The sequence below is a fragment of the Chiloscyllium punctatum genome, chromosome 17 (assembly GCF_047496795.1).
Source record: "Chiloscyllium punctatum isolate Juve2018m chromosome 17, sChiPun1.3, whole genome shotgun sequence".
NCBI lineage: Eukaryota > Metazoa > Chordata > Chondrichthyes > Orectolobiformes > Hemiscylliidae > Chiloscyllium > Chiloscyllium punctatum.
The window spans coordinates 44,992,825-45,019,794 of record NC_092755.1 but is presented as its reverse complement, the minus strand read 5'-3'; the positions used below and the strand labels follow the sequence as shown (position 1 = coordinate 45,019,794).

Sequence of the window (26,970 nt, the reverse complement as noted above, 5' to 3'; positions counted from 1 at the left end):
TGACAGGGATAGTACCATATCACATAAGACAGCAGGATTGCAAGGAACACAAAGACAAGTTGAGAATGTATCTATGAAAACAAAGTTGCATTTAGAAAGTTGAGACTGGTCTGAATTTTTTGACAGCAGGCAATGTCTTTAAAGAAAGCAAGACAGAATTCATGTGGTTACAGAAAAGAGCCAAAAACAGTATGATCAAAACATTAGGATATTCTAAGGCATACAAATAGTGCGACAGAAATACAAATCCACAAAGTAATCGTAAATATGCAAGAACTGTGGTAATATGTTTATGACCCCAATGTCAGGATAAAGTTGCATAAAGAGCTCAGGAGGAAGGAATTGATTGATCAGTATTTCTTTGGTCCAATTAGGAAGGAGGTGTTGCTGGGTACAATGCAGGGAATTAGGTAGGCCAGGTGATCCAAGGATCTGCGAGGTTGGGGTGGGCACTTCCACAAGAGTGACCGTTCTGAAGAAGGATCACTGGACCTAAAATGGTAACTCTGCTTTGTCTACACAGATACTGCCAGACCTGCTGAATCTTTCCAAAAATTGATCTTTGTTTCTGTGAGAGTGATCATAGTATTATACACAGTTTAATAATGGAACAAAAACAAGATATGATATATAGGCTGGAAGAATAAAAAGGGAACTAGTCATGGCAAAATGGAGGCAAAATGTGACAGGAAGACATAAAAATAAATTTTTTAATAAATTTTTTTATTGAAAGAGAAGTTTTTTTATAAAATTACAAAAATTACAACAATAAACCAACAACAGTATGTGTATATATAAAAAAAGGCGGCACGGTGGCACAGTGGTTAGCACTGTTGCCTCACAGCGCCAGGGACTCAGGTTCAATTCCTGCCTCAGGCGACTGACTGTGTGGAGTTTGCACATTCTCCCCATGTCTGCGTGGGTTTCCTCTAGGTGTTCCGGTTTCCTCCCACTGTCCAAAAAATGTGCAGGTTAGGTGAATTGGCCATGCTAAATTGCCCCTAGTGTTAGGTAAAGGGGTAAATGTAGGGGAATGGGTCTGGGGGGGTTGCGCTTCGGAGGGTCGGTGTGGACTTGTTGGGCCGAAGGGCCTGTTTCCACACTGTAAGTAATCTAATCTAAAAAAAAGACAAAGCAACAACACAAACAAAACACAACTATACTCATGTACAAAATAAGCAAATCAATAAAAGTAATAATGAATAAATAAAACAGCTCAGCACAACAAAACCATTAGCTCCCAACCTCCAAGAGCATTCAGTATTATACACGAGTTTTCTCGAAATTCTTCCTCAAGGACATCAAGTTCACTAAATCGGCCACACAAAAGCCCTCGTTAAGATGGCAGATAACTCTACATCTAAAAAGGGCTGCCATACCCTATAAAAAGTTTCTGTTTTCCGGTGTACCATATTCATTAAAAAATCTAAAGTGATATGTTCGATGATTAGCCTATGCCAACCCAACAGACCCAGGGAGGCTTTCAGAGACCCAAAACATTAGAATATTTTTCCTTGCACAACAAGTGAGAATATTAAAAAGTTATTTTTCCCATGGGCATCTAGAGAAGATGGGTAGGCCCAGAAGAGAGATAGGGTCCACCCTAACGTCTGTCTCTCTCTCTATAACTCCTGCTACAGCATTCCAATATGTACGCAACCAGCGGCAAGACCACAATGAGTGATAGTACCAATACTTATTTTGTATTTAGGGCATAATGAAGATATTCCCACCTTACATTTTGAGAGATAGTCTGGGACCAAATGGACCCTATGCAGATTCTTTAGCTGCATGGCATGGTTCCAATTACAGATCGAAATCTTCATCGCATTTTCGTAAATGTCCTCCCATGTTTTCATAGAGATCTCAATCCCTAGTTCTTTCTCCCAGACCCCATAAAGGCACTCAACATCTTCCAAAAGATCACTCCCAAACATATGATAAAGAGTACCAACAGAGAGAGTACTTTTAGCATGAAGCACCCTTTTTCCTGCAACAGATCTGTAGGGATTTGTCAAAAGCTTGGTCTCTTTTTGAATATAATACCTGATTAAAAAAAAAACCAAAAAAGGTCTCTGCTAGCTAAATCATACTTCTGGGTTACTCGGTCAAAGGGCATCATTATTTCACCTTCAAATAAATCACCCAAACAGGAGATTCCCCTAGCTGCCCAAAGCTTAAATCTGGGGTCCATTATCTCCATCTGAAAGCCCAGCATGCTAGCTATGGAGGTAAGAAAGGACTTCTTGGATGTATTACCCTCACTTTACCGCATTGCCCTCCACGCCTTAACAGTATTAATAATTATCGCATTATGCCAATATTCCTTAACTGTCTTCATTTCATCTACGAACAACAGGCTAATGAGATTTTTGCCCGGGCGGCCTCAATATCTAGCCATATTGACACCGGGTCCTCACAAGACCAGTCACTGATAAGAGATAGAGGAAAACCTAATTAATATCTTTCAATATCTGGGAGGTCCACTCCCCCTTACCCATGAGGCAACTGCAATTTAGCCAGCTGAATACAAGGTCACTTATGGCACCAAATAAAGGAGCTAAACCATCCATTAAGTCTCTGGAATGTTTGCCTAGGAAAAATTAAGGGGAGCATTCATATATAATATAGCAAACGGGGAAGGACAATCATTTTGATAAGAGCTACTCAGCCTAGCCAGGATATTGGAAGCGCTTCCCATCGCTGAAAATCTTGCTTAATCCTCTCAAGCAAATGGACAAAATTGGCCTTAAACAACTGATCAAAGACAGGAATAACAAAGATGCCTAAATAAAGAAAAGCCTCCTGTGACCATTTAAAGGGGAATCATGATTATCCCTCCACATCAAATACTCTCCTAAGACCTTCCAAAATTTGAAAAATTGATCTTATAACTAGAGAAGGAGCTAAATAAGTCGATACATTGTATCAAATGAGGTACAGAGACCACTGGATTTGACAAAACTCAAAAACATCATCCGCATATAACGTGATTTTATGCAATTTTGATCCTACTTTCAAGGCATCCCTGTGGATAGGCTCAATCACCAATGTAAAAAGCAATGGTGAGACGGGACAGCTTTGCTGACTGCCTCTACGAATATTAAAATTACTAGATCTCACACTATTAGTGAGAACCGCTGCCAGAAGATCACTAAAGAGGACCCTCATCCACCTAATAAAAACCTCCCCCAATCCAAATCGGTCAAGGATTTAAAAAAAGATATGGTCATTCGACCCGATCAAATGCTTTTTCTGCATCTGAGACCACTAATCCCTGAACTGACTGCTGCTGACACGTTTGAAACATTTTCAGCAGCCTCCTGACATTATTGGAGGATCTACAGCTCTTTATAAAACCAGACTGGTCGTCTTTAACAATGGAAGGCAGCACGATTTCCAGTCTAAACACAAGAACCTTAGACAAAACTTTAAAATCAGAATTTAACGGTGAGATAGGCCTATAGAAGGCATATTCTTCTGGGGTCTTCCCTTTCTTAAGAATGAGAGAAATATTAGCCTCTCAAGGATGGCAGGAGGCAACTGTAGCTGTACAAGTAACTATACATGTCTAACATCAGCTCTGACAATATATTTCTAAATTCTTTGTAAAGCTCGCTAGGAAGACAATCAGGGCAGGCATCTTATCACTCTGCATCTGTTTCACAGCCTCCTGTACCTCTTGCACTGTTCAAGGAAAGACGCCTGCCCGGAACTAACACTTGGAAGACCCAGGTTCTTAAAAAAAGATTCGATCTTAGCCCATCCACCCTCACAATGTTCAGACTGGTGTAGTCCCAAATAAAATTCCCAAAATGCAGCAATGATCTTTTTAGAATCACAAGTGCCATTCCTAATTGAGATAATGGATTGGGGGCATTCTTTCTCTTGACAAGATATGTCAGACACCTGCCCAGCTTGTCATCATGCTCAAACAGTCTTTGTTCCACAAAGGAATGTTCCTTCCTTGCTGTCTGCATAAGCAAGGAATTCAAAGTGGACTGAAGAGCTGTAACCCACTTCAGCTTAGCCACCGATGGCTTATCAAAATACACCTTCTCGGCGGTCTTTAGCTACGCCTCAAGGCAGTGTTGCTGCTTCTCCTTCTGCTGTTTCTGACTGGCAGAGTGAGAAATAATTATCTCCCTGGCATAAGCCTTAGCAGTCTCCCAAAGTACAGACTGGTTACTGGCCATGACCAAATTGGTGTCTAAAAATACCTTAAGTTCACTAAAGAAATATTCGATGAACTTACTGTCTTTAAGAATAAAACAGATCCATTCGCCAGTGCCGAGACCCCTTAACCGCAATCTCTAAATATTACTATTTCTGACCACGCTGCAGTATATATTTCCAATGGTACAGGATATTACTGAACTCAAGGATAACACAGGGATTAGGAAAAGATCAATCTTAGTATGACATTTGTGCGGATTACAAAAGAACGTGAAGTCCCTACCCCATGAGGTGCAGACATTTCCAGACATCCACCAATCCCAGTTCTACACAAGTCCACTAGTTGCTTACATTCTAAAGAAAGTTGAGGGACCTCTAGGCATTCTATCCACTGCACGGTCCATGAAGCAATTAAAGTCTATCCCCATAATAATCTGCCGCGGCACAAGAGTCATCAGTTTAGAGAATGCATTAATCAAAAATTTAAGGAGGCGCTCTGGGGGGACAATAAAAATTCAAAATACTATATTCTCTCACCATGTATTGAGGCTTTAACAATGACAAACCACTTATATTCACCTTTAATCTAACGTAACAACTTAAATGAAAAACCCTTCCTAATAAGTACATCCTCTCCCCTGCTCCTAGTATTAAAAAGGAGAAGTATACCCGATCAAACCCATTCTGCTGCAATTTAAAATGCTCATCATCGAGATGAGTCTCCGGCAAAAGAGCAATGAACACCCGCCCTTTCTAAGGCGACACAGCACCTTTTTCCTCTTAACTGGTGAATGGCTCTCTCTAATATTTAAGGCACACTATTTGAGGACACAATTAGCCATGACTCTCTATAACATCATTTAAACTCCAAAAAGGAAGAATTAGACTTACCAATTGTTGATCATAAACAAAAAAAGACTCATAAAAAATACATAAACTAAAACTACTATAACTAACATTCTAATAACTACTTATACAAAAAAAGACTAAACCAAATACTTAATGAGAGGCTGTACCCCCTGCCGACAGGGGACCCTTTCACCTCTCAAAAACACCTGCATAACTCGTTCCTGCTTGAGCTGCAGCCCAGGCTCAGGCCGAAAAAGGAAGGAGAAAGAAAAATAATATTAACAAGGAAATTAAAAGTAGAGACTCTACCCATCCCCAAATATACATTAACTCCCATTAATATCAGAAAAAAAATCAACAACACTTTAAGAAAAAAGAGAGAAAAGGAAAAAAAGAAATACTATTGTCCAGATCCTTTAAGTTATCCAATCTATTTTAAAAGTGTCCAAAAAATGTTTCACTTTTTCAGAAGAGTCAAATGAGCACATAGACCCATCATAAGTGAAGCGCAGCACCACAGGATACCTCAGGGAATACCGGATACCAAGATCTTTCAGTCCTCTCTTGGCTTCATCCTTTTACGAATAACAGCTGCAGAGAAGTTCTGATAAAACATTATCTTGGAACCGTTGTAAGTTAGGGCCTGTGGATGCTTTGCCCTTATTCTGGAGGCTTTCACAATTTTAACTTTTGACACTTTAACTGCGGAGTCGCACTAGGACTGCACAGGGGCACTGCGCTCTGCGACCTGCGACCTGGTGTGCCCTCTGAACTTTCACCTGGCCCAACACAGCCTCCAACCAAGAAATCACAGCAGCCGGCTTTCAAAGAAGCTCGCTGGCTGGTCGCCTTCTACTCCCTCCGGCAACCCCACGATGCGGAGATTCTTCTGCCTACCACTGTTCTCAAGGTCGTCAACTTATTCCAGTAAGGTAAGGACCTGCTTCTCCACTACTCAATCCTTTCCTTTGTACAATTGACTAAAGTCTCCGAAGCTGCGGTCCTTCTTTCAACCTCCTCTGTTGAGAGTCCACGGCCTTCCATCTGCCCCTCCTGTTTATGGAGCATGGCTGTAATTGGGTCCAGCCTACCGCAGAACTTATCCTCGATCATGATCATGAGACTTGATCATATCTCGCAGTTTAACAAACTCCATTGCCAGGGCCTGATGGGTGAGTGGCTCCGATAGACTTGGGGAGGGAGGGAGCTGCAGCCGCGGAAGTGACAGATGTCTCCGGTGAGTATCCCCTGTATTGGGACTTGTTGGCACCTTTGCCTTTTGCCATATTTCTTTAATAGAACAGACTTTATAGGAAATTTGTATAAGTTCTATCACTCTTTAAATGCCAAATTTTCACATAAATACCTTGAGTGGAGAGGTGAGAGTGCTACTTTGCCTGAGTTGAGATGCAGAGCTTAGCAAAGCAGACCTCTCAAATTTCTGCCATCTTGGATCCCCGCAAAAAAAACTTTAAAGGGGAGATGATTGAGGTACCGACGAGGTACATTCCAAACAGGTAGGGGAATCAAAACTGGGAAACAGAGACTGAAACAAAAACAGGATGGAAGAAAAAAATCAAAAAAGGTTGCACATTAGATAAATTCTTCGAAAACCAGGTCAAATATAAGTTGTGCAAGGAAGTGAAGTGGAAAATAAGACAGACAAAAAAAAACAATGAGAATTTGACAGAAGAGAATCAAAAATCCTCTAACACACATAGACCATAAGTCTGCACTAAGAGAAAGCCTGGGTTTCATTCACAACAAGCAGGATGGTCATCCCCTTAGGCAGTCTCTCAGGATCAAGGGTGCCTTCTTGTTCAATGGGTTCTAAAAGTACCAGCCATCATCGGCAGGCTCTGACACTTGCCAGGCAGGTTGGGTAGATGAGTTGTTTACAGGTTTCTACATTCCTCCAACACCTCAGTTTCACTTCTGCACAATCCAGACAAACTTTAGAGTGGAGCTGTTGCTTTGGGTGTTGGTGTTAGGCACATGAGCAATACGTCCTGCTCAGCAAAATTGATTTGAAGTGATTCGCACCTCAATGTTGAGGAAGTTGGCTTAGGAAAGAATGGTGCTGTTGGACTGCTTTTTTCTTGTTTTCTTGCTGTTCCAGATTTTTGAAAATACTTTTTCTTAAAAAAAAGATTCCCTACAGAGTAGAAACAGGCCCTTCGGCCTAACATCGTCCACACTGATCCCCAAAGAGTAACCCACCTTGACCCATTTCCCCTTTGACTAATGCACCTAACACTACGGGCAATTTAGCATGGCCAATTCACTTGCCCTGCACATCTTTGGAATGTGGGCGGAAACCGGAGCACCTGGAGGAAACCCACACAGACATGGGGAGAATGTGCAAACTCCACACAGACAGTCGCCCGAGGCTGGAATCAAACCTGACAGCTTTCACATTAGCCAAATATTAATTTGGTTAAAGGAAAATAATTTTTGAATAACCTGAATGAGGTCCCCTGCAGGTTTGATTTTAGGACCATTGTTTGTTGTTTATAAATTACTGAATTGTTTAGGCAGTTCAATTTCGAAGTTTATAGATTGTATAAAATTTGATAATGTCATAAAGAGTGAACAGAGTAACAGGCTTCAAGCTGACTGAGAATGTTGAAATAGGCAGACACAATTTCGTGCAGTTAAATGTGCCTGTCTTCATACTGATATCCACCTTGGTAAGTAAGGAATGAGAGAGGAAATGCACAGATACTTTCGTCTCTAGAGTTTCTCCATTCACAGGTAAAGCACACTTTTGGACCACTGCCTGCCCCTCTTTAACCGGATCCAATCAGCTCCCCAGTCATGAGCATGAAAAGTGAAGTAGTAAACAACAGTGAAGAGGAGGGCGGTATGCTTTTTGTCAGTGGCCTTCCTATGGACATTAAACCACGTGAGTTGGTGGACTCTGCACAGATCTTTACAAGAGATCTTAATTTTTCTAAAATATGATCCATTATGAGGGAGAGCCAGCGAAGAAGCTGAGTAATGCCGAAAGCACGAAAGATATGGTGAAAATAAAACAAAAATGAAGTTACTGCTCCCTTCCAAACATTTTATTCCTATCACATTAGTTACAAAGTGCGCAGCATGCTTATGCTTTTATATATTATATTGCATTCTATTCAAAATTGTAAGGTGATACAGATTACTTATCATTAGTCATGTGATATTTTCGTATTTCAATTGTTCCTCTTGTTTATTTTCCTTGATTGGACTTTCACCTGTATTTCCCTTATTGAGATGAAAGCGAGTGAAACGTACAAGACCTTGTTAAGGCCAAATCTGGAATACTGCATACAATTCTGGTTGCTCTGCTCTAGGCACCACAGAGGGTGGTGTGAATAAAGAATGAACTTGCCAGAGGAAGTGGTAGAGGCAGGGACAATGACAATATTTAAAAGACAATTAGACAAGACGAGTTGGGCTAAAAGGCCTTTTCTGCAGTGTATGACTCCATAATTGACAAGTAACTTTTATTCCATACATTAACCATCTCGAACAAGGATTCAAATGATCTCTCCATGATATTGAATGGTATAATTGTTATTATCACAACGGAGCAGAAACTGGACTGGACAACCATATAAAAGTATTGGTTACAAGATCAGGTCAGAGGGTGGTAAGTCTGTGCATTGTAACTCACCTCTTGATCACTATCTTCAAGACAAAAGTCAGCAGTGTAAGAGAACATTCCCCAATGTATTGATGACTGTTGCTCCAACCCTTGAAGTTCAACACCATCCAGGTCAAAACAGTCCACTTGACTGTCACCCTATCTCCCACCTTCAAGATTCACATTCTCCACCACCAACACACGGTGGCAGCAATGTGTACCATCGACAAGACACACTGAAGTAACTCACCAAGACTCCTTCAACAGAACCTTCCAAACCCATAACCACTCTCACTTAGAAGGCCAAGAACTCCATGTACAAGGGAACACCACAACTTGAAATTTCTCCTCCAAGTCACACTCCATCCTAACTTGGAAATCTATCTGCCTTACTGCACTGTCAATGAGTCGAAGTCCTGAAACACCACTTCTAACAGGACTGTGGCTGCCCCTAGACCACATGGACTGCAGCGGTTCAAGGAGATGGCTCACCATCACCTTCTCAAGGCTCATTAAGAATGGGCAAGAACTGCTGGTCTTGCCAGTGATATCCCTTTTTGCGAACAAACAATAATTAAAAAAAAGAAAAATCAGTTGAACCTCTCCCCAAAATCACCTCCACACTGCACTGAACCTGGTGTGGGCTCAGCTGTTCCCCAACATCTCTGATCCACTGATCCTGACGTAAGTGGCCAGGAACATCACCCTGATGTAAACTGGAATGGTGACTCCCCCGAGTCAGTTTTGTTACTCACAGAAGTTTTCCAGGCTCTCTGAACCATACCTCACCCCCCCCCCCCAGCTTTGTGGAAAGCGTCAGTCAAAAAATAATTTAAAAGATCCACTCTGTAACTGATGGAAATCTTTCATTTCTGAAAGCCAGTTAACAATTTTGTTTGGTAATAAAACTTACTGTAAAGGCAGAAAATGGTGTTTCGCGGTTTTCAGATGGGAGGAAGGGCGACAGTGTTTCCCAAGGGTCAGATCTTGGAAAACTGGTTTATGATACACATTGGAGTTTGCAATAGAAAATAAAATTTCTAAATTTGCTTATGATACCAAACCTGGAGGAGTGTGAACTAGATGCAAAATTATTGCTGTTGGACAGGGATGGGCAGTAGAATGGGCAGACAAGCACCAGATGGAATTTAAAGTCTTGGAATAGTGAGAGAAAATAGAAATTTAACAACTGTTCAAAAATGGGCTGTAGGGTGCATAGCATTCGTGTTTGAAGGTGCCAAGTCACTTTGAGAGTAATTGTAAAAGATAAGGGACTTTAAACTTCCTAAATACAACACCAAATACAACAGCAGGGAAATTAGAAAACTCTGGTTAGGCCCCAATTGTGCCCAATTCTGCTTACCAGATTTTACCAAGAATGGGAGAGTCTTTGACAAGGAGCAAAGAAGATTTCCAGGGATGAGCAGTTTTGACCCCAATATCAAGTTAGAGATACTGGAGTTGTTCAACTTAGGGCAAAGAGGATGGTGGGAAGAATTAATAGAAATGCAAGATGTGCATTGGAAAGGCAGGCAAAGAAAACCTGTTCCTTTAAGCTATTGGTTAAACTAGGGGATACAGGTAGCTCTTCTATAATGCAATAGTTGCAATTCTTGTGCACCCCCACATTATAGAAAAATTGTGCTTTCGAAACAGTGCTTAAAGTATTGGTGATGTAACTGTGATACAGCTAACACTTGTTTTAAAAGTTCACGTTTTAGAGAGGGTTGGAGAGGGTGGACGCTAGGAAATTGTTTCCGTTAGGCGAAGAGACTAGGACCGTGGACACAACCTTAGAATTAGAGGGGGTAAATTCAGAACAGAAATGCGGAGCAATTTCTTCAGCCAGAGTGTGGTGGGCCTGTGGAATTCATTGCCGCAGAGTGCAGTGGAGGCTGGGACGCTAAATGTCTTCAAGGCAGAGATTGATAAATTCTTGATGTCACAAGGAATTAAGGGCTACGGGGAGAATGCAGGTAAGTGGAGTTGAAATGCCCATCAGCTATGATTGAATGGCAGAGTGGACTCAATGAGCCAAATGGCCTTACTTCCGCTCCTATGTCTTATGGTCTTATAGAAACAGTATACCCAATTTGTCAATTGCATTATAGCACATTGACGTTAGTGTGTGCGCGCATGTGTATGCATGGAGTGAGAAGTATTTTACCATTCACTGTGCAAAAAGAAATTTCTTGGAACTCACTTCCCAGATGGTGGTGTCAGCAGAGACCAGTGACTGCAGTGGCATAAATGGCTATGAGGAAGCTAGATGGATGCATGAAAAAAAGTTAACTAAAATTATAGAATACAGTGGAACTGATTGGTTGGCCTAAGGGAGAGTTGGCAATGGATGTGATGGCAGAAGTGGGTACTGCAGATGCTGGAGATTAGAGTCAAGATTGGAGTGGTGCTGGAAAAGCACAGGTCAGGCAGCGTCGGAGGAGCTGAAAAATAGACGTTTCGGACAAAAGCCCTTCATCAGGAATGGACGTGATGGGCCAACTGGCCTTGTATTTTCTATGACTCTTGAACAATTTGCTTGCCATCTTTGGTCAGAATGATATTGCCATCACAATCTATTACCGTGCCAGAGTCTGTCCATTCTCTTTAACATCCCTCTGTTAAAACCTATCAAATCTTATTTATACTTTATCTCAGATAGTCTGATAAATTGTTTTTTCAAAAGCCTTGCTTCCCTGCATTCAAATATTCAGATCAAATGGCAATATCTTATACAGCAAGATTGTTACACAGAAATGGCAGCAACTTGACATATCATCCAAGTGCTAATTGATAGTGTCTGTGCCTACCAACTACCAATTATTTGCATGAACTGACTATACCAGTGCAATTATTAAATAGTAGTCTTGTTGGTCTGCGAAGATGTTATGCAGCATTTTGCTGATCGCCATGATGCTCATCAGTTTGCATGTCTGAGCTCATCAATTTGCAAAATTCAGTCATTTACAGCACAGAAAGAGGCCATGAAGTCCACCCAGGCCATACTGCCCCTGCAGAACAATCCAAAGCCAAATCCCTGCACGTTTATGTTCTTCAAGAAACCTTCCAATCTTTTTTTTTAAAAACCATGTCTCCACTTTGACCAAGCCTGGTCATTTGTAAGTCATCTTCCTTCTTCACTGGTCATGTGATTCAGATTCCAAGAATACATCAACAATTTACACTTGCATCCTGCCACAATCTATATTATGTACCAGGAATTTAGCTTTAGGACTGAATTTCTCAGGTTCTAACTTTCACCATGAATAATCATTCCTTATTCCTCCTGTTATCATTCAGAAAGCCAAATGGTGAAACACAGAATAGCTGCTATTTTCTCAGCCATATGGCAAATGTGGCTTGGCAGCTGCTGTGGAAACTGGCTACCAGGGTCCCAAAGCTCAACCTCACTGGTGCTAATTACTCTTAAGATTCCCTTCTGGAAACATTCCAGGATTTGAGATCTTGGAGAAGATTTGCAGCTCAGATTATGGATCAGGTTGTCAGTTGATCATTGAGCTGGTGGGTTTATTTATCAGACATTTCATCACTGTGCTAGGTAACATCATCTGTGAGCCTCTGGTGATGTGCTGGTCTTCTGTCCCACTTGCTACTTAGGCGTCAAACTCCTGGAGCTGTGCCTCACAATCCACTTCACCTTTAACAACAAGATATGCAAACAAATCAACAGGACCCCTATGGGATCACCAATATCAGGACTTCCAGCAGAAGCAGTTAGGCAGAGGTTAAAACAAACAGCCCTTCCCACCATCCAGTCCAAGCTTTGGGTCCACAATGTGGATTTGCCATCAAAAATACAACAAAATAGAAGAAACCCACAAACACATAAACAACATGCTCACTGGTATAAAGTTTTTTCGATTAGATTAAATTACCTACTGTGTGGAAGCAGGCCCTTCGGCACAACAAGCCTACATCCATCCTCCGAAGAGTAACCCGCTGACTAATGTACCTAACACTATGGGCAATTTAGCATGGCCAATTCACCTGACCTGCACATCTCTGGACTGTGGGAGGAAACTGGAGCACCCAGGGGAAACCCACGCAGACACAGAGAAAACGTGCAAACTTCACACAGACAGTCGCCAGAGGCTGGAATTGAACCTGGAAGTCTGGTGCTGTGAGGCAGCAGTGCTAACCACTGAGCCACCGTGCCGCCCCAGAAGAGGAACAGAACAATAACCGACGCCTCTTCTTGGACGTCATGTTAGAACAAAATCCCAATGGACAACTGCAGGCAAGTCACACGCACTGACCAGATTCTCAACTAGAGAAACAACCATCCCAACATCCACAAACGGTGCGAAATCAGGACACTATTCAAACAAGCCACAACATGCTGCAGCACTCAGGAACTAAGAGAAGCTGAGAAGCCAAGAAGAAACACCTGTACAACATATTCAGGAACAACGGTTACCCAATAAGTTGATTCTTGTGCAACAAACCTAAACAGGAAGACACAACGTGGCCAGACTCTAGTCACCCTACTATACATCAAAGACATTTCAGAGCAGACTACTCCAGCCCCATGCATCATAGCCCACAAACCTACTACACTACACTAGAACACCACACTACTACACCACACTAGAACAACTACTGATGAATTTAAAGGACCCCATACCCATAACCAGCACAACAAACGTAATGGACAAAATACCCTGCAAGGACTGCAACAAACACTACATTGGACAAATTGGCAGGAAACTAGCCACCAGGACACATGAGCACCAACTAGCTACCAAAAGACATGACCAACTACCACTTGTATCCTGACACAGAGACGAAGAGAGACACCAGTTCGACTGGGACAATGCATCCATCCCAGGGGCAAATACACTCCCGGAAATTCCTAGAAGCTTGGCATTCAAACTGGAACTTTATTAACATATAGATTTTGACCCATTTAATAACCTCTTAGAAACAGAGCCGGAAATGATATCATCCACCACAATAGACCAAGACACACAAATAGCAAGTGGGACAGCACACCAGCGCTTCAGCAGAGGCTCACTGATGATGGTACCTAGCGTGGTGACGAAACATCTGAAAACAAACCCACCAGCTCAGCAAGTAAACAACCACCAGGGTGGAGCAGATTTCTCCAACTCCTGGAGAAATCCCAGTGAGTCATACAGTCAGTCTTACAGCACAAAAACAGACCCTTCAGTCCAACTAGTCCATGCCAACCATAATCTCAAACTAAATTATTCCCACTGTGCTTGGCCCATATTCCTAGAAACATTTCTTATTCGTGTACTTTCCAACTGTCTTTGGAACATTCTAACTGTACCCGCATCCACCACCTCCTCTGAAAGTTCATTCCACACACAAACCATCACATTTTTTAAAAAAAATTCACTTCATGTATATTTTCTCTCTCTTGTCTTAAAAATATGTCCCCAAGTCTTGAAATCCCCCACTCTAGGGAAAAGACACCTGCCATTCACCTTATCTATAACCCTCATGATTGTCTAAACCTCTGAGATCACTCCTTAAACTCCTATGCTTCAGTAACACAAGTCTCAGCCTCCTCTTATAACTCAAACCTTCCATTCCCAAGTTCTTAATAAATGCCTTCTGAACCCTCTACAGCTTAATATAATTCATATAACAGGGCAACCAGAATAGGACACAGTAGTCCAGAAAATATGTCACCCATGTCCTGTACAACCTCAAATGACACCCAAACTCCTGTAAATAAAAGAACTGAAAAAACTGTGGATGCTGTAAATCAGAAACAAAGACAGAAATTGCTGGAAAAGCTGAGCAAGTCTGGCAGCATTTGTGAACAGAAAGCAAATTTAACATTTCAGGTCCAGTGACTCTTTCTCAGTTCTCAAAGGTCTGAGCAATGAAGGCAGTGGCTGTTGAAAACTTTAAGGATCTAGTGGCATTACTTAACAAGATAGGGGCTTACAAATATAGCTGGAAAGGGTGACCTGAGTAACACATTGGTGGCCATTGCAATATGGTTTTATAAGGTCATTGACTGACAAAGCTTGATTGGATAAAAAGTCTGAACTATGCCCTGAGTTGAACCAGCCTTCTACTGTAAATGAATGAAGAACATTTCAAATTAACTAAAACCATTCCCAGTACTTCAAAAAAAAACAAGTAATTATTTGCAGTTAAAGATTGCAGATAGGCACTTGGTGACCCAACGCAAATATGTCTATTAACAGCAGCAAAGGTGATACCATAGCTTATGCCCATCATGTTTATAATTACATAACACAACAAATCCCCCAACATGCCCCACCCCTTTCACCCAAAAACACATTCTCCCACTCACAACTCTGCATTACACCCCTACCCACAGCCCCATTACCCCCCCTCCCCCCCCACACACATTCTCCCACTCACAACTCTGCAGCACACCCCCACCCACAGCCCCATTACCCCCCCCACACACACACATACATACATACATTCTCCCACTCACAACTCTGCAGCACACCCCCACCCACAGCCCCATTACCCCCCACACACACACATTCATACATTCTCCCACTCACAACTCTACAGTACACCCCTGCCCACAGCCCCATTACCATACATACATACATACATACATACATACATACATACATACATACATACATACATACATACATACATACATTCTCCCACTCACAACTCTGCAGTACACCCCTGCCCACAGCCCCATTACCCCCCCCCCACATTCTCCACATTTATATCCCACTCTTCCCATAGACCCCCCCCCTCACCCATTAAGCCCCCTCCCTCCATAACAACCCCACCCCCAGGTATTTACCTGTCCTCTGGCCCGCTTCTATCTCTGCTATCAGCTGCAGGAAAAGCATCAAGAAAAACAACCTGAGAGATGTCAGGAGCCTGGCCCCTTCGCCCGGGCCTGCAGCCGCCCTCCCACTTTCTCCCTGCTCCATGTTCCACTTTGGTAAACAACCTCACTCCCTGACAAACCCCGCCCCCGGAGCCTACCGCCCGCCTCCACACCATCACTCACCCACAAACCCCGCCCCCGGGGCCTACCGCCCGCCTCCACACCATCACTCACCCACAAACCCCGCCCCCGGGGCCTACCGCCCGCCTCCACACCATCACTCACCCACAAACCCCGCCCCCGGAGCCTACCGCCCGCCTCCACACCATCACTCACCCACAAACCCCGCCCCCGGAGCCTACCGCCCGCCTCCACACCATCACTCACCCACAAACCCCGCCCCCGGGGCCTACCGCCCGCCTCCACACCATCACTCACCCACAAACCCCGCCCCCCGGGGCCTACCGCCCGCCTCCACACCATCACTCACCCACAAACCCCGCCCCCGGAGCCTAGCGCCCGCCTCCACACCATCACTCACCCACAAACCCCGCCCCCGGGGCCTACCGCCCGCCTCCACACCATCACTCACCCACAAACCCCGCCCCCGGAGCCTAGAGCCCGCCTCCACACCATCACTCACCCACAAACCCCGCCCCCCGGGTCCTTCCGCCCGCCTCCACACCATCACTCTCCCACAAACCCCGCCCCCCGGGGCCTAGCGCCCGCCTCCACACCATCACTCACCCACAAACCCCGCCCCCGGGGCCTACCGCCCGCCTCCACACCATCACTCACCCACAAACCCCGCCCCCCGGGGGCCTACCGCCCGCCTCCACACCATCACTCACCTACAAACCCCGCCCCCCGGGGCCTAGCGCCCGCCTCCACACCATCACTCACCCACAAACCCCGCCCCCCGGGGGCCTACCGCCCGCCTCCACACCATCACTCACCCACAAACCCCGCCCCCCGGGTCCTTCCGCCCGCCTCCACACCATCACTCTCCCACAAACCCCGCCCCCCGGGTCCTTCCGCCCGCCTCCACACCATCACTCTCCCACAAACCCCGCCCCCCGGGTCCTTCCGCCCGCCTCCACACCATCACTCTCCCACAAACCCCGCCCCCCGGGTCCTTCCGCCCGCCTCCACACCATCACTCTCCCACAAACCCCGCCCCCCGGGTCCTAGCGCCCAGCTCTCAGATCGACACGCTCACGTCTCCTACCATTACCACCCTCGGGTCCTAACGCCCGGCCCTATCCCCAGGCAGGAATGTTCCCTCCCAGTTGGGTAACCCTTCAACGGTCAAGGACATTCAGCTTCCGATCTTCATGATTTGGAGATGCCGGGATGTACAAAGTTAAAAATCACACAACACCAGGTTATAATCCAACAGGTTTAATTGGAAGCACTAGCTTTCTAAGCGACGCTCCTTCATCAGGTGATGGTGTCCCGACTATCACCTAATGAAGGAGCGTCGCTCCGACAGCTAGTGCTTCCAAATAAACCTGTTGGATTATAACCTGGTGTTGTGTGATTTTTAACTTCGATCTTCAGGCAAGCGTCCTCCGAGGCGGCCTTCGTGATACACAATAACACGGAATTGCCGAGCCGAAATTCCATACCCATGAAGACAGCCTCACCCTGTGACCTCACCACATTTCTGTATCTGTGACATCTTCCCCACTGTCTTGTTTTGGCACCAACACCTTGATAAATCGTAATGCTCTCTCTACCTTAATTATTTTGTACAGTTTTGGATTTCAGGTAGCCCCCACTTTTCGATCGTTCGCTTTACGCAACCTCGCTTTTATGAAAGACCTTCATTAGTACCTGTTTTCGCTAATCCCTGAAGAGGATTTTCACTTTTACAAAAAAAAGCAATACTTTTTCCCATATAAATGGCTTTACGCCAATTCCGGCTCACAAAAACGCTTCCCAGGAATGCTCTAGTTTTGGATAGGAGGAGCTACCTGTACTTATTACTTTGGTTAGACCCTTGGCGTGCAATACTTATACCGATCATGTTATTCCAGTCAAATGAAAACGGAAACAATGGCTGGTGCTATAAATCAGAAGCAAGGATTTCTGGGAGACCTCAGCGAGTCTGGCAGCACCTATGAAGAAAAGTCAAGAGTTTTGTTTTAGGTCCAGTGACCCTTCCTCTGGTTTTTCTTCACAGATGCTACTGAACCTGCTGGGCTTTTCCAGCAGCTTCTGTTTTTGTTCCATGTTATCCCAGTCATTTGGTCTATCTTCAGCACCACCTTACCTTTAATTTTTTGTAATTATCTATCTGCCTCATTTAATTGGATTATAGGTCATCCTTCAGTTTTTATTCAGCTCTTGACATCTTACACCATCTAACACCCTCGGTCAACTGCAGAGACTTATTATTTGATATTCCACTCACACCATTTGTATGATCCTTTGATCTCTCCATCCTTGATCACTCTGCCCATAAATTCTGCGTGTGCTTCCCTCTCACTTCACCTGACGAAGGAGCTACACTCTGAAAGCTTGTGATTTCAAATAAGCCTGTTGGACTATAACCTGGTGTCATGCGATTTCTGACTTTGACCATCCCAAACCAACACCAGCACCTCCACATCAAAGGTAGTATAATGTTTGGAATGAGGGTCAGGTCGGTCTCATTGAATATGAGATCCTTGATTGTGGTTATTAACCTGGACCAATCAGGGGTATCATATTCAACAAGATCTACCTGGCTCTCGTTCCAATCACTACAGAGGGCAAAACCTGGATAATGTTCAGGAATCTCCTGATAAGTGGCAAGTCATATTTGCACCACACAAGCGCCAGGAAATGATCTTCTCCAACAAAAGAGAATTGTATGATTGTTCCCTGACATTCAATGGCGTAACCATCACTGAATAACCTACTATCAACATCCTGGGTGTTACCATTGACCAGAAACTTGAACTGGACCAGCCATATAAATATTATGACTCCAAGAGCAGGTCAGAGTCTGCAAATCCTATGGCAAACAACTCATCATCTGGCCAGCATTTTATTTTTTACTCATTTACCTTAGAGGACCATGCATGGCAGCAACTTCCAAAACTGGAAGTCAATGCTAAAAAGAAAGGTTGTAAGCCAGTTGCCATGTGTGGTTGGCTTCACAGCTTCAGTCATTTCTTCTGACTGCTCAAACCTTGTCTATTATCTGTAAATTGAGGATCATGATGGAGTAGTCTCCACTTGCTGTATGGTCTATCTCCAACAGCATCCAAGAAGTTGAAATCGATTCAGGACAAAGCAGTCTGCTTGAATGGCATCTCATCTAAGACCTTCATCATTGAATCCTTTCACCATAAATACACAGGAGCAGCTGTATGCAGCATCTGCATAATGCAATGAAACAGCTCTCTAAGGCTCATTAAACAAGCCTTCCCAACCACGGCCACTACTATATAGAAGGACCCAGCACCTTCTTCCTTTCACCATACATGGAGTGCACTTGGTCTATGTTTTCACAGGCAGGTGGGATTTCTTGACAAAGATTGGTCTACTGTTTATTTGTGCAGAATCCCCCTGTATTTTATATTATCTACTTGCAAATCTTGAAGCATTCTAGCTGATAGGTATTTATTGTGAACAGGAAATATTTGCTTCAATGACATTGCTATCTTTGCTGAACAGGTCTCAAACCAGCCTTTGTTGTGAACTTTGAATTTGCCAAATGGTATTGCTGTTTATCATAATGACTAAACTGAGCAATCTTTAAACTTCATCAACATGATTAAAAATCACACAACACCAGGAAGGAGCAGATCTCCAAAAGCTAGTGCTTCCAAATAAACCTGTTGGACTATAATCTGGTGTTGACTGATGAAGGACTGTTGACCGAAATGTTGATTTTCCTGCTCCTCGGATGCTGCCTGACCTGCTGTGTTTTTCCAGCACCACACCCTCGAGTTTAATCTCTAGCATCTGCAGTCCTCACTTTCGCCGACCTGATATTTAACTTTGTCCACCCCAGTCCAACTCCAGGACCTCCACATCATGTTCATCACCATTGGCATCTCCTTGCATGCCTTTAGTGGGTAGCAATAGTTAGTGTTATGGACCGGTTCAGACCTCCTCAAATAGACCCCGTAGACCCAAATCTTTCTTACTTTTAAGGCAAATATAAAGTGTCTTGTTCCAGAGGCAATGTGACAGGTCAAATTACCCGGAATTAACCAAAAACATTATTTATGTAAACACTTCAGAGTGAGTTTGCCAGTTGGATACATAATTGGCTAACAGAGAATATCAGTGGAAGGTTGCTTTTCAGACTGGAGGCCTGTGACCAGCGGTGTTCCACGGGGATCAATTCTGGGTCCTCTTTTCTTTGTCATTTATATAAATGATTTGGATGAGACTATAGAAGGTACGGTTGGTAAGTTTGTGGACGATATCAAAATTGGCGGCATAGTAGACAGTGAAGCAGATTTTCTAAGATTACAAAAGGATCTTGATCAAATGGGTCAATGGGCTGAAAAATGGCAGGTGGAGTTCAATCTGGATAAATGTGACAAACAGGGGCACGACTTATACAATTAATGGGAGGGCCTTGGGTAGTCTTCCAGAACAGAGACACCTAGGGGTGCAGGTACATAGTCCTTTAAAGTTTGCATCACATAGAGACAACAGGGTGGTTTAAAAGGGCATTTGGCATGCTTGCCTTTATAGCTCAGTCGTTTGAATATAGGAGTTGGGAAGTCATGTTGAGGTTGTACAGGACATTGGTGTGGCCTGTTCTGGAGTACTGTGTCCAGTTCTGTTCGCCCAGTTATAGGAAGGATATCACTAAGCAGGAGAGGGTTCAGAAGAGATTTACCAGGTTGTTGCTGGGTATGGAAGGTTTGTGTTATAAAGAAAGGCTGGAGAGGCTGGGACTTTATTCACTGGAGTGTGGGAGGTTGAGAGGCGAGCTTGTAGAAGTTTGTAAAATAAAGAGATGGATTGAAAGAATTAATGAAAGTTGTCTTTCCTTAGTATGGGTCATTTCAAGACCAGGGGACACGTGTTTAAGTTGAAAAGAGAGATTAAAAAAAAATTTTTTTACACAGAGGGTAGCTCATGTGTGGAATGAATTTCCTGAGGAAGTGATTGATACAGGTACAATTACAAAGTTTAAAAGACATTTGAATAGATACATGAATAGGAAAGAATTAGAGGGATGTAGGCCAGGTGCAGGCAGGTGGGACTAGTTTAGTTTGGGATTATGTTCAGCATGGACTGGATGGACTGATGGTTCTGTTTCTGTGCTGTATGACTATAGTTAAAATACAAGCAAAAGAAAAAAAAACTTAGAATAACTTAACTATTGGAAAACTTAACCAAATAATAGATAATAGTAATTATTACTAATTAACTGTTCCAATATAGTAATCTCCCATAAATGTATCTCCTGGCAAAAAGGAAAATTTGGAGAAATAGATTTGTATCCCAAGTAACCCAGCAGCAGAGAGAAACCCCAGCCTTGAGCTATAACTGAGAGTGGGAAAAGATAGCTTTTACCTCTTCAAGCCCACAACAGCAACTGTTTAAAACTAAACCTAAGAAAATAAGAGAAATTCTGGTCTGTGAGAGCTGGCCACACCCAGCCAGGCTGCCTCTATTGTTCCAACTTTTAAAAAACCCTAAGGCCTCACAAGCTGTTTATGCTGGTGGGTTTTGGTAGACTGCTTGGTACCTCTGCCTTACAACCCCTCTTCAAAAGAAAGGACAAAATAACCTCTTAAAGCCACAGCATTGTCACACATCCTCCCTTTAAAAAAAAATCAATATATAAAGATGGCTTTATTTTAAAGACCCTTAGTCTCACTCTAGTAGTACACTACAATACATATACATTACATTGACTCGAAGCATGTAAATAATCACTACTGCCTTCTATTTCAATCTATTCCTGCCACTGAACACCTCCTTTTTTCATCATTAAAGTCACGACAACGCATTGCCAAGTATGTTCTCTGATCCTGCCATGTGTATAATTTTCAAATAGAATGGTTGCAATAATAAGCTCCATCTAAACAGTCTGGAATTTTTGTCCTTAAAGTTTTCCAAAATTTGAGTGGATTATGATCAGTATGTATAATTGTCTTAGACATATTACTGACAATATAAATGTTGAATTGTTATAATGCCAATACCAACCTCCAGGTTTCTTTCTCAATTGTGGAATATTTCCACTGATGATCATTCCATTTTCTGAAAAATTATCTATTGGTCTTTCTATTTTCTTGTTGTTTTCTTGTAAGAGTGAAGCACCAACACTCACATCACTCACATTGATAGCCACCTTGAATGGCTTTGTGTAATTTGGTGTGGCTAATACTGAGGCAGTGGTTAACACATCTTTTGGGGTTGCATTTTCACTGTACTGCTGACCAGAGAGTGGTCAATGTTTACACTGTGGCAAGTATGAGTGTGCAAGTAATCAAGTCAGAATGGTTCTGATAGTCATGTCTTGGATGATACCTGTATCCCTTGTACATTTGTTTGTTTCATCAGAGGCAAGACTCCCTCAGCCAATCCAAGATGCCCTTGATAGCATGTTCAGGGCAACCACCACCCGTTGGGCACATCTTTAAACTGTTCCCCTCTCACCTTAAACCTATGCCCACTAATATTTTGTGTCTTATTCTACCACTAATTCCACTAATTCTATGTCTTATGATCTTGCTCCATAGCAAGCAGATGAAGGAGCAGCGCTCCAAAAGCTAGTGCTTCCAAATAAACCCATTGGACTATAACCTGGTGTTGTGTGATTTTTAACTGTGTCCACCCCAGTCCAACACCAGCTCCTCCAATCGTCACTAATATTTTCCATTTTCACTCTGGTGAGAAAAGCATCCGCCTTCTTCTATCTCAACCTTATGTTGGCACTTTTAGGGAACTATGGACTTAGGTCTCAAGATATCTCAAAACTGTATATCTATGGTGCTAAGAGTCCTGCCATTTGCTGTATATTTTCATTGTGCATTTAACCTCCTAAAATGTATCATCTGCCATTTCTTTGATCAACTTTTCATTTGATCTATATCCCTCCTCACTATCCACAACTCCACCAATTTTCATGTCATCTGCAAACTTACTAATCAGATCACATATTTTCATCCAAAACATTAATATAGATGTTATATACAAGTAATGCTGCCCATTTAAGAGAATTGGTGGGATGACTCACATGGGCTGAGTCTGGTGCTCAGTTTAGTACCGAATGTGCAAGTATGAGCATCTAAAATTAAGTGTTCCTGTTCAGAGGAGACCTGTGTCTCCCTTGTGTACAATTCCTGTTCCCTGTCAATTACAAACTTAACAACTGATGAAAACTGGATTTGACCAACACACTGTGTGCAAGCACCGTTTCTTCTGTGTGGAGGAGACATCACCTGGCCCTCAGAAATTTTGGTGTGGAATTAAGGAGGAAACATCAAGAGAAGCAGTTGTGAGAACTCAGATTGTGGGCGACACCAGGGAAGAACAATATACGACTTTAGCCAGTGAGGGAGCAGCTGATATGGAGACTGTTCACCAAGGGGACTGGGACTGTGAACAACTACTAAACTACTAGATTACTGTGAATGAAAACACTTACTGCCAGCAGGAAAACACAATGGCAGGCCATTTTGGAGCAATGAATCTACTTGATGAAGAGTCAGAAAATTGGACTCTATACTGGAATCCTTCAATTCATTCTTAAAGGCAAACAAAGTGTCTGAGGACATCTTGGTATCAATTTTCTTAAGTACAACTGGGAGCAAGATTCTAAGGAGCCTGCTGCAACCAGAGAATTTCAAAGGCTATGCAAAACGTTAGGAAATTATTTTGCAAACATGCTGCTGATCTTTAGCTGTTCAATCTTTACAAATGGGTACAACATGAAGGAGACCCTTTCGCCCAATTTGTGGCCACCTTGAAGAGGTTAGCGGGACATTGTGAATTTGGAGGGTTCCTTCAAGCTGCCTTGTATGACTGTTTAGTTCCAACACAAAACAATCCAACAGAATCTGCTAACAAGGAGAGACCCGGATTTCAATGAGTCACGTGTTGAAATCGAGAAGCCCAGTGCCACGGATGTAAGTGAATGGGTCATATTGCTCAAAATCACTGGATACAACTGAACCAAGAGAAGAGCTGTCTAAGGGAGCTGAGTCTGAGAATAAGGTGCAAGCCGAGAGTTAGCTAGGTCTGCGGGAGAAGCTGAAGGCCCAGAGTCAATGATGTTTTGGTTAAATGTACTGTCAATTTGGAGTGAAACTGATCATTTCTGGGTTCTTCCCAAAATAGAGGAGTAAAAATGCAAGTGGATATGGGCACAGCAGTAGCCCTGATTCCCAAATCAGTATAAGGGAGAAGTTAAGGGTACTAGTATTGAAGCTGGCAAAGATTACACTATGGACTTAACAGAACATGTGGTGCCACTAAAGGTCTAAGCACTGGTGAAAGTACAGTAAGGGACCAGTGTGCAGAAATGCCACTTTGAGTGAAAAGGTGAGTAACTGGAATTATTTGGACACTCCTGCACAACTGGTAGAGGGATAAATGTCACTAGTGGTTGTAATACCCATTCTCAGTGCCCTGAAGTGACAGTCATGTGGTCGGTATCAGCAGGAGCGATGATAAACTGACTGGATAAAATGCTTAACAGGTTTGGGAACCCCAAACAAGTCGTGAGCAACAACGGTCCACATTTTGTGGCGTAAGAGTTTGAAGAGTGTCAGCCATGTGAGGTCGGCTCTGTATCACCCGATGTCAAACAGCCAGGCAGTGAGATTCGTTCAAACCTTGCAGCAGGCTGTATAGGCCTCATGGGGGGAGAATTCATGAGAACAATTAATCAACTAGTTCCTCAGCATGTACAGGAACACGCCACATGTGACAACCCAGTGCTTGCTGGTGTCCTTAACTTTCAACCACCAGCTGAGAACTGTGTTTGACTTACTATGACCAGAAGAGACCAGAGAGATGGTAGAGTGAAATCAAGAAGGCCAGATGATAAGAAGGGCAGGACCCTCAAGGTCGAGGGTATTCCAAGAGGAGAGACTGTGTTGGCCTGGATCCCAGCAGTGGTGGTGGATCAGACATTGTCGTATACAGTACAGACTAGGGATGAACTCGGGCGGCACGGTGGCACAGTGGTTAGCACTGCTGCCTCACAGCGCCTGAGACCCGGGTTCAATTCCCGCCTCAGGCGACTGACTGTGTGGAATTTGCACGTTCTCCCCGTGTCTGCGTGGGTTTCCTCCCACAGTCCAAAGATGTGCAGGCCAGGTGAATTGGCCATGCTAAATTGCCCGTAGTGTTAGGTAAGGGGTAGATGTAGATGTAGGGGTATGGGTGGGTTACGCTTCGGCGGGGCGGTGTGGACTTGTTGGGCCGAAGGGCCTGTTTCCACACTGTAAGTAATCTAATCTAACTCATCTGAAGGAGACACGCAGACCATCTGGTCACCGCAACTCACCAACTGATGGAAGTCCCTTGGAATACCAAGCCAGCCCAGATGGAACCGGGGGATGTTGACCAAGCCTTGTGTCTCTGAGCCAGAGTTGGTCATACCACAGGAGAAGACACTGCGGCACGGTGGCACAGTGGTTAGCACTGCTGCCTCACAGCGCCTGAGACCCGGGTTCCAATTCCTGCCTCAGGTCACTGACTGTGAGGAGTTTGCACGTTCTCCCCTGTGCCACGTGGGTTGCACGTGGGTTTCCTCTGGGTGCTTCGGTTTCCTCCCACAGTCCAAAGATGTGCAGGTTAGGTGAATTGGCCATGCTAAATTGCCCGTAGTGTTAGGTAAGGGGTAAATGTAGAGGCATTGGTGGGTTGTGCTTCGGCGGGTCGGTGTGGACTTGTTGGGCCGAAGGGCCTGTTTCCACACTGTAATGTAATGTAATCTAATCTAAAAAAACAACTGCAATGTCATAGGACAAGAAGCAATCAAGAAGGGGCACTTCAGCAGAACAACAGGAGTTTCCAGATGCCTGGGAGAGTACACAAGAAAAGGTTCCTGAGATAAGGATACGGTCATCTAGTAATCTCCATCCCCTGAGAGACTGATCATGTTAATATAGCCTTGGGACAGAATGCCTTGTATAGATGGTGCGCTCAATTTCCATGTTCTTGTAAATATACCTTACTTTGTACATATTTTGGATACAAGGTCTGCATAATCTTTTTAATGTTTTTATATATGTTGATTAATGGGGTTTGTTTAAAGTAAAGGAAGAGGGGTGTTATTATGTCGTTGTGTTGTTGTGCGCTGCCCCTTTAAGAGAGCTGGTCTGATGACTTGCAAGGGTGTACCTGGAGGCTGTGGAGGTGTGAGCATGTAAAATAAATTGTTCCTGTTCAGAGTTTTATCTGTGCCTCCCTTGTGTATAATTCGTAGTTCCAAGCAAATTACAAACTTAACAAACAACAGAGGTCCCAGGTAAAAACAAGATGCTGGAAACCAGATTCTGGATTAGAGGTGCTGGAAAAGCACAGCAGTTCAGGCAGCATCGGAGGAGCAGTAAAATCAACGTTTTGGGCAAAAGCCCTTCATCAGGAATACAGGCAGAGAGCCTGAAGGGTGGAGAGATAAATGAGAGGAGGGTGGGGGTGGGGAGAAAGTAGCATAGAGTACGATAGGTGAGTGGGGAAGGGGATGAAGGTGATAGGTTGGGGGGAGAGTGGAGTGGATAGGTGGAAAAGAAGATAGGCAGATAGGACAAGTCATGGGACAGTGCTGAGCTGGAAGTTTGGAACTGGGGTGATGTGGGGGAAGGAGAAATGAGGAAACTGTTGAAGTCCACGTTGATGCCCTGGGGTTGAAGTGTTCTGAGGCGGAAGATGAGGCATTCTTCCTCCAGGCGTCTGGTGGTGAGGGAGCGGCGGTGAAGGAGGCCCAGGACCTCCATGTCCTTGACAGAGTGGGAGGGGGAGTTGAAATGTTGGGCCACAGGGCGGTGTGGTTGATTGGTGCGGGTGTCCCAGAGATGTTCCCTAAAGCTCTCCGCGAGGAGGCGTCCAGTCTCCCCAATGTAGAGGAGACCGCATCGGGAGCAACAGATACAATAAATGATATTGGTGGTTGTGCAGGTAAAACTTTGATGGATGTGGAAGGCTCCTTTAGGGCCTTGGATAGAGGTGAGGGAGGAGGTGTGGGCGTAGGTTTTGCAATTCCTGCGGTGGCAGGGGAAGGTGCCAGAATCGGAAGGTGGGTTGTAGGGGGGCATGGACCTGACCAGGTAGTCACAGAGGGAACGGTCTTTGTGGAAGGTGGAATGGGGTGGGGAGAGAAATATATCGCTGGTGGTGGGGTCCGTTTGGAGGTGGCGGAAATGGCGGATGATTTGGTTTATGCGAAGGTTGGTAGGGGTGGAAGGTAAGCACCAGGGGCGTTCTGTCCTTGTTACAGTTGGAGGGGTGGGGTCTGAGGGCGGAGGTGCGGGATGTGGACAAGATGCGTTGGAGGGCATCTTTAACCACG

General features: G+C 44.0%; 1 protein-coding gene across 1 annotated transcript in view; it reads right to left on the bottom strand.

The window, feature by feature from the left end:
• Window positions 1-15,604, bottom strand: part of pik3ip1 (phosphoinositide-3-kinase interacting protein 1) — a 55,854-nt gene extending 40,250 nt beyond the window's left edge. The window contains exon 1 of the mRNA XM_072587034.1: window positions 15,453-15,604. Coding sequence (XP_072443135.1) covers window positions 15,453-15,585 — 133 coding nt within the window. The 5' untranslated portion in view covers window positions 15,586-15,604. The remainder of the gene's footprint in view (window positions 1-15,452) is intronic.
• Between the last annotated feature and the right edge of the window lie 11,366 nt (window positions 15,605-26,970).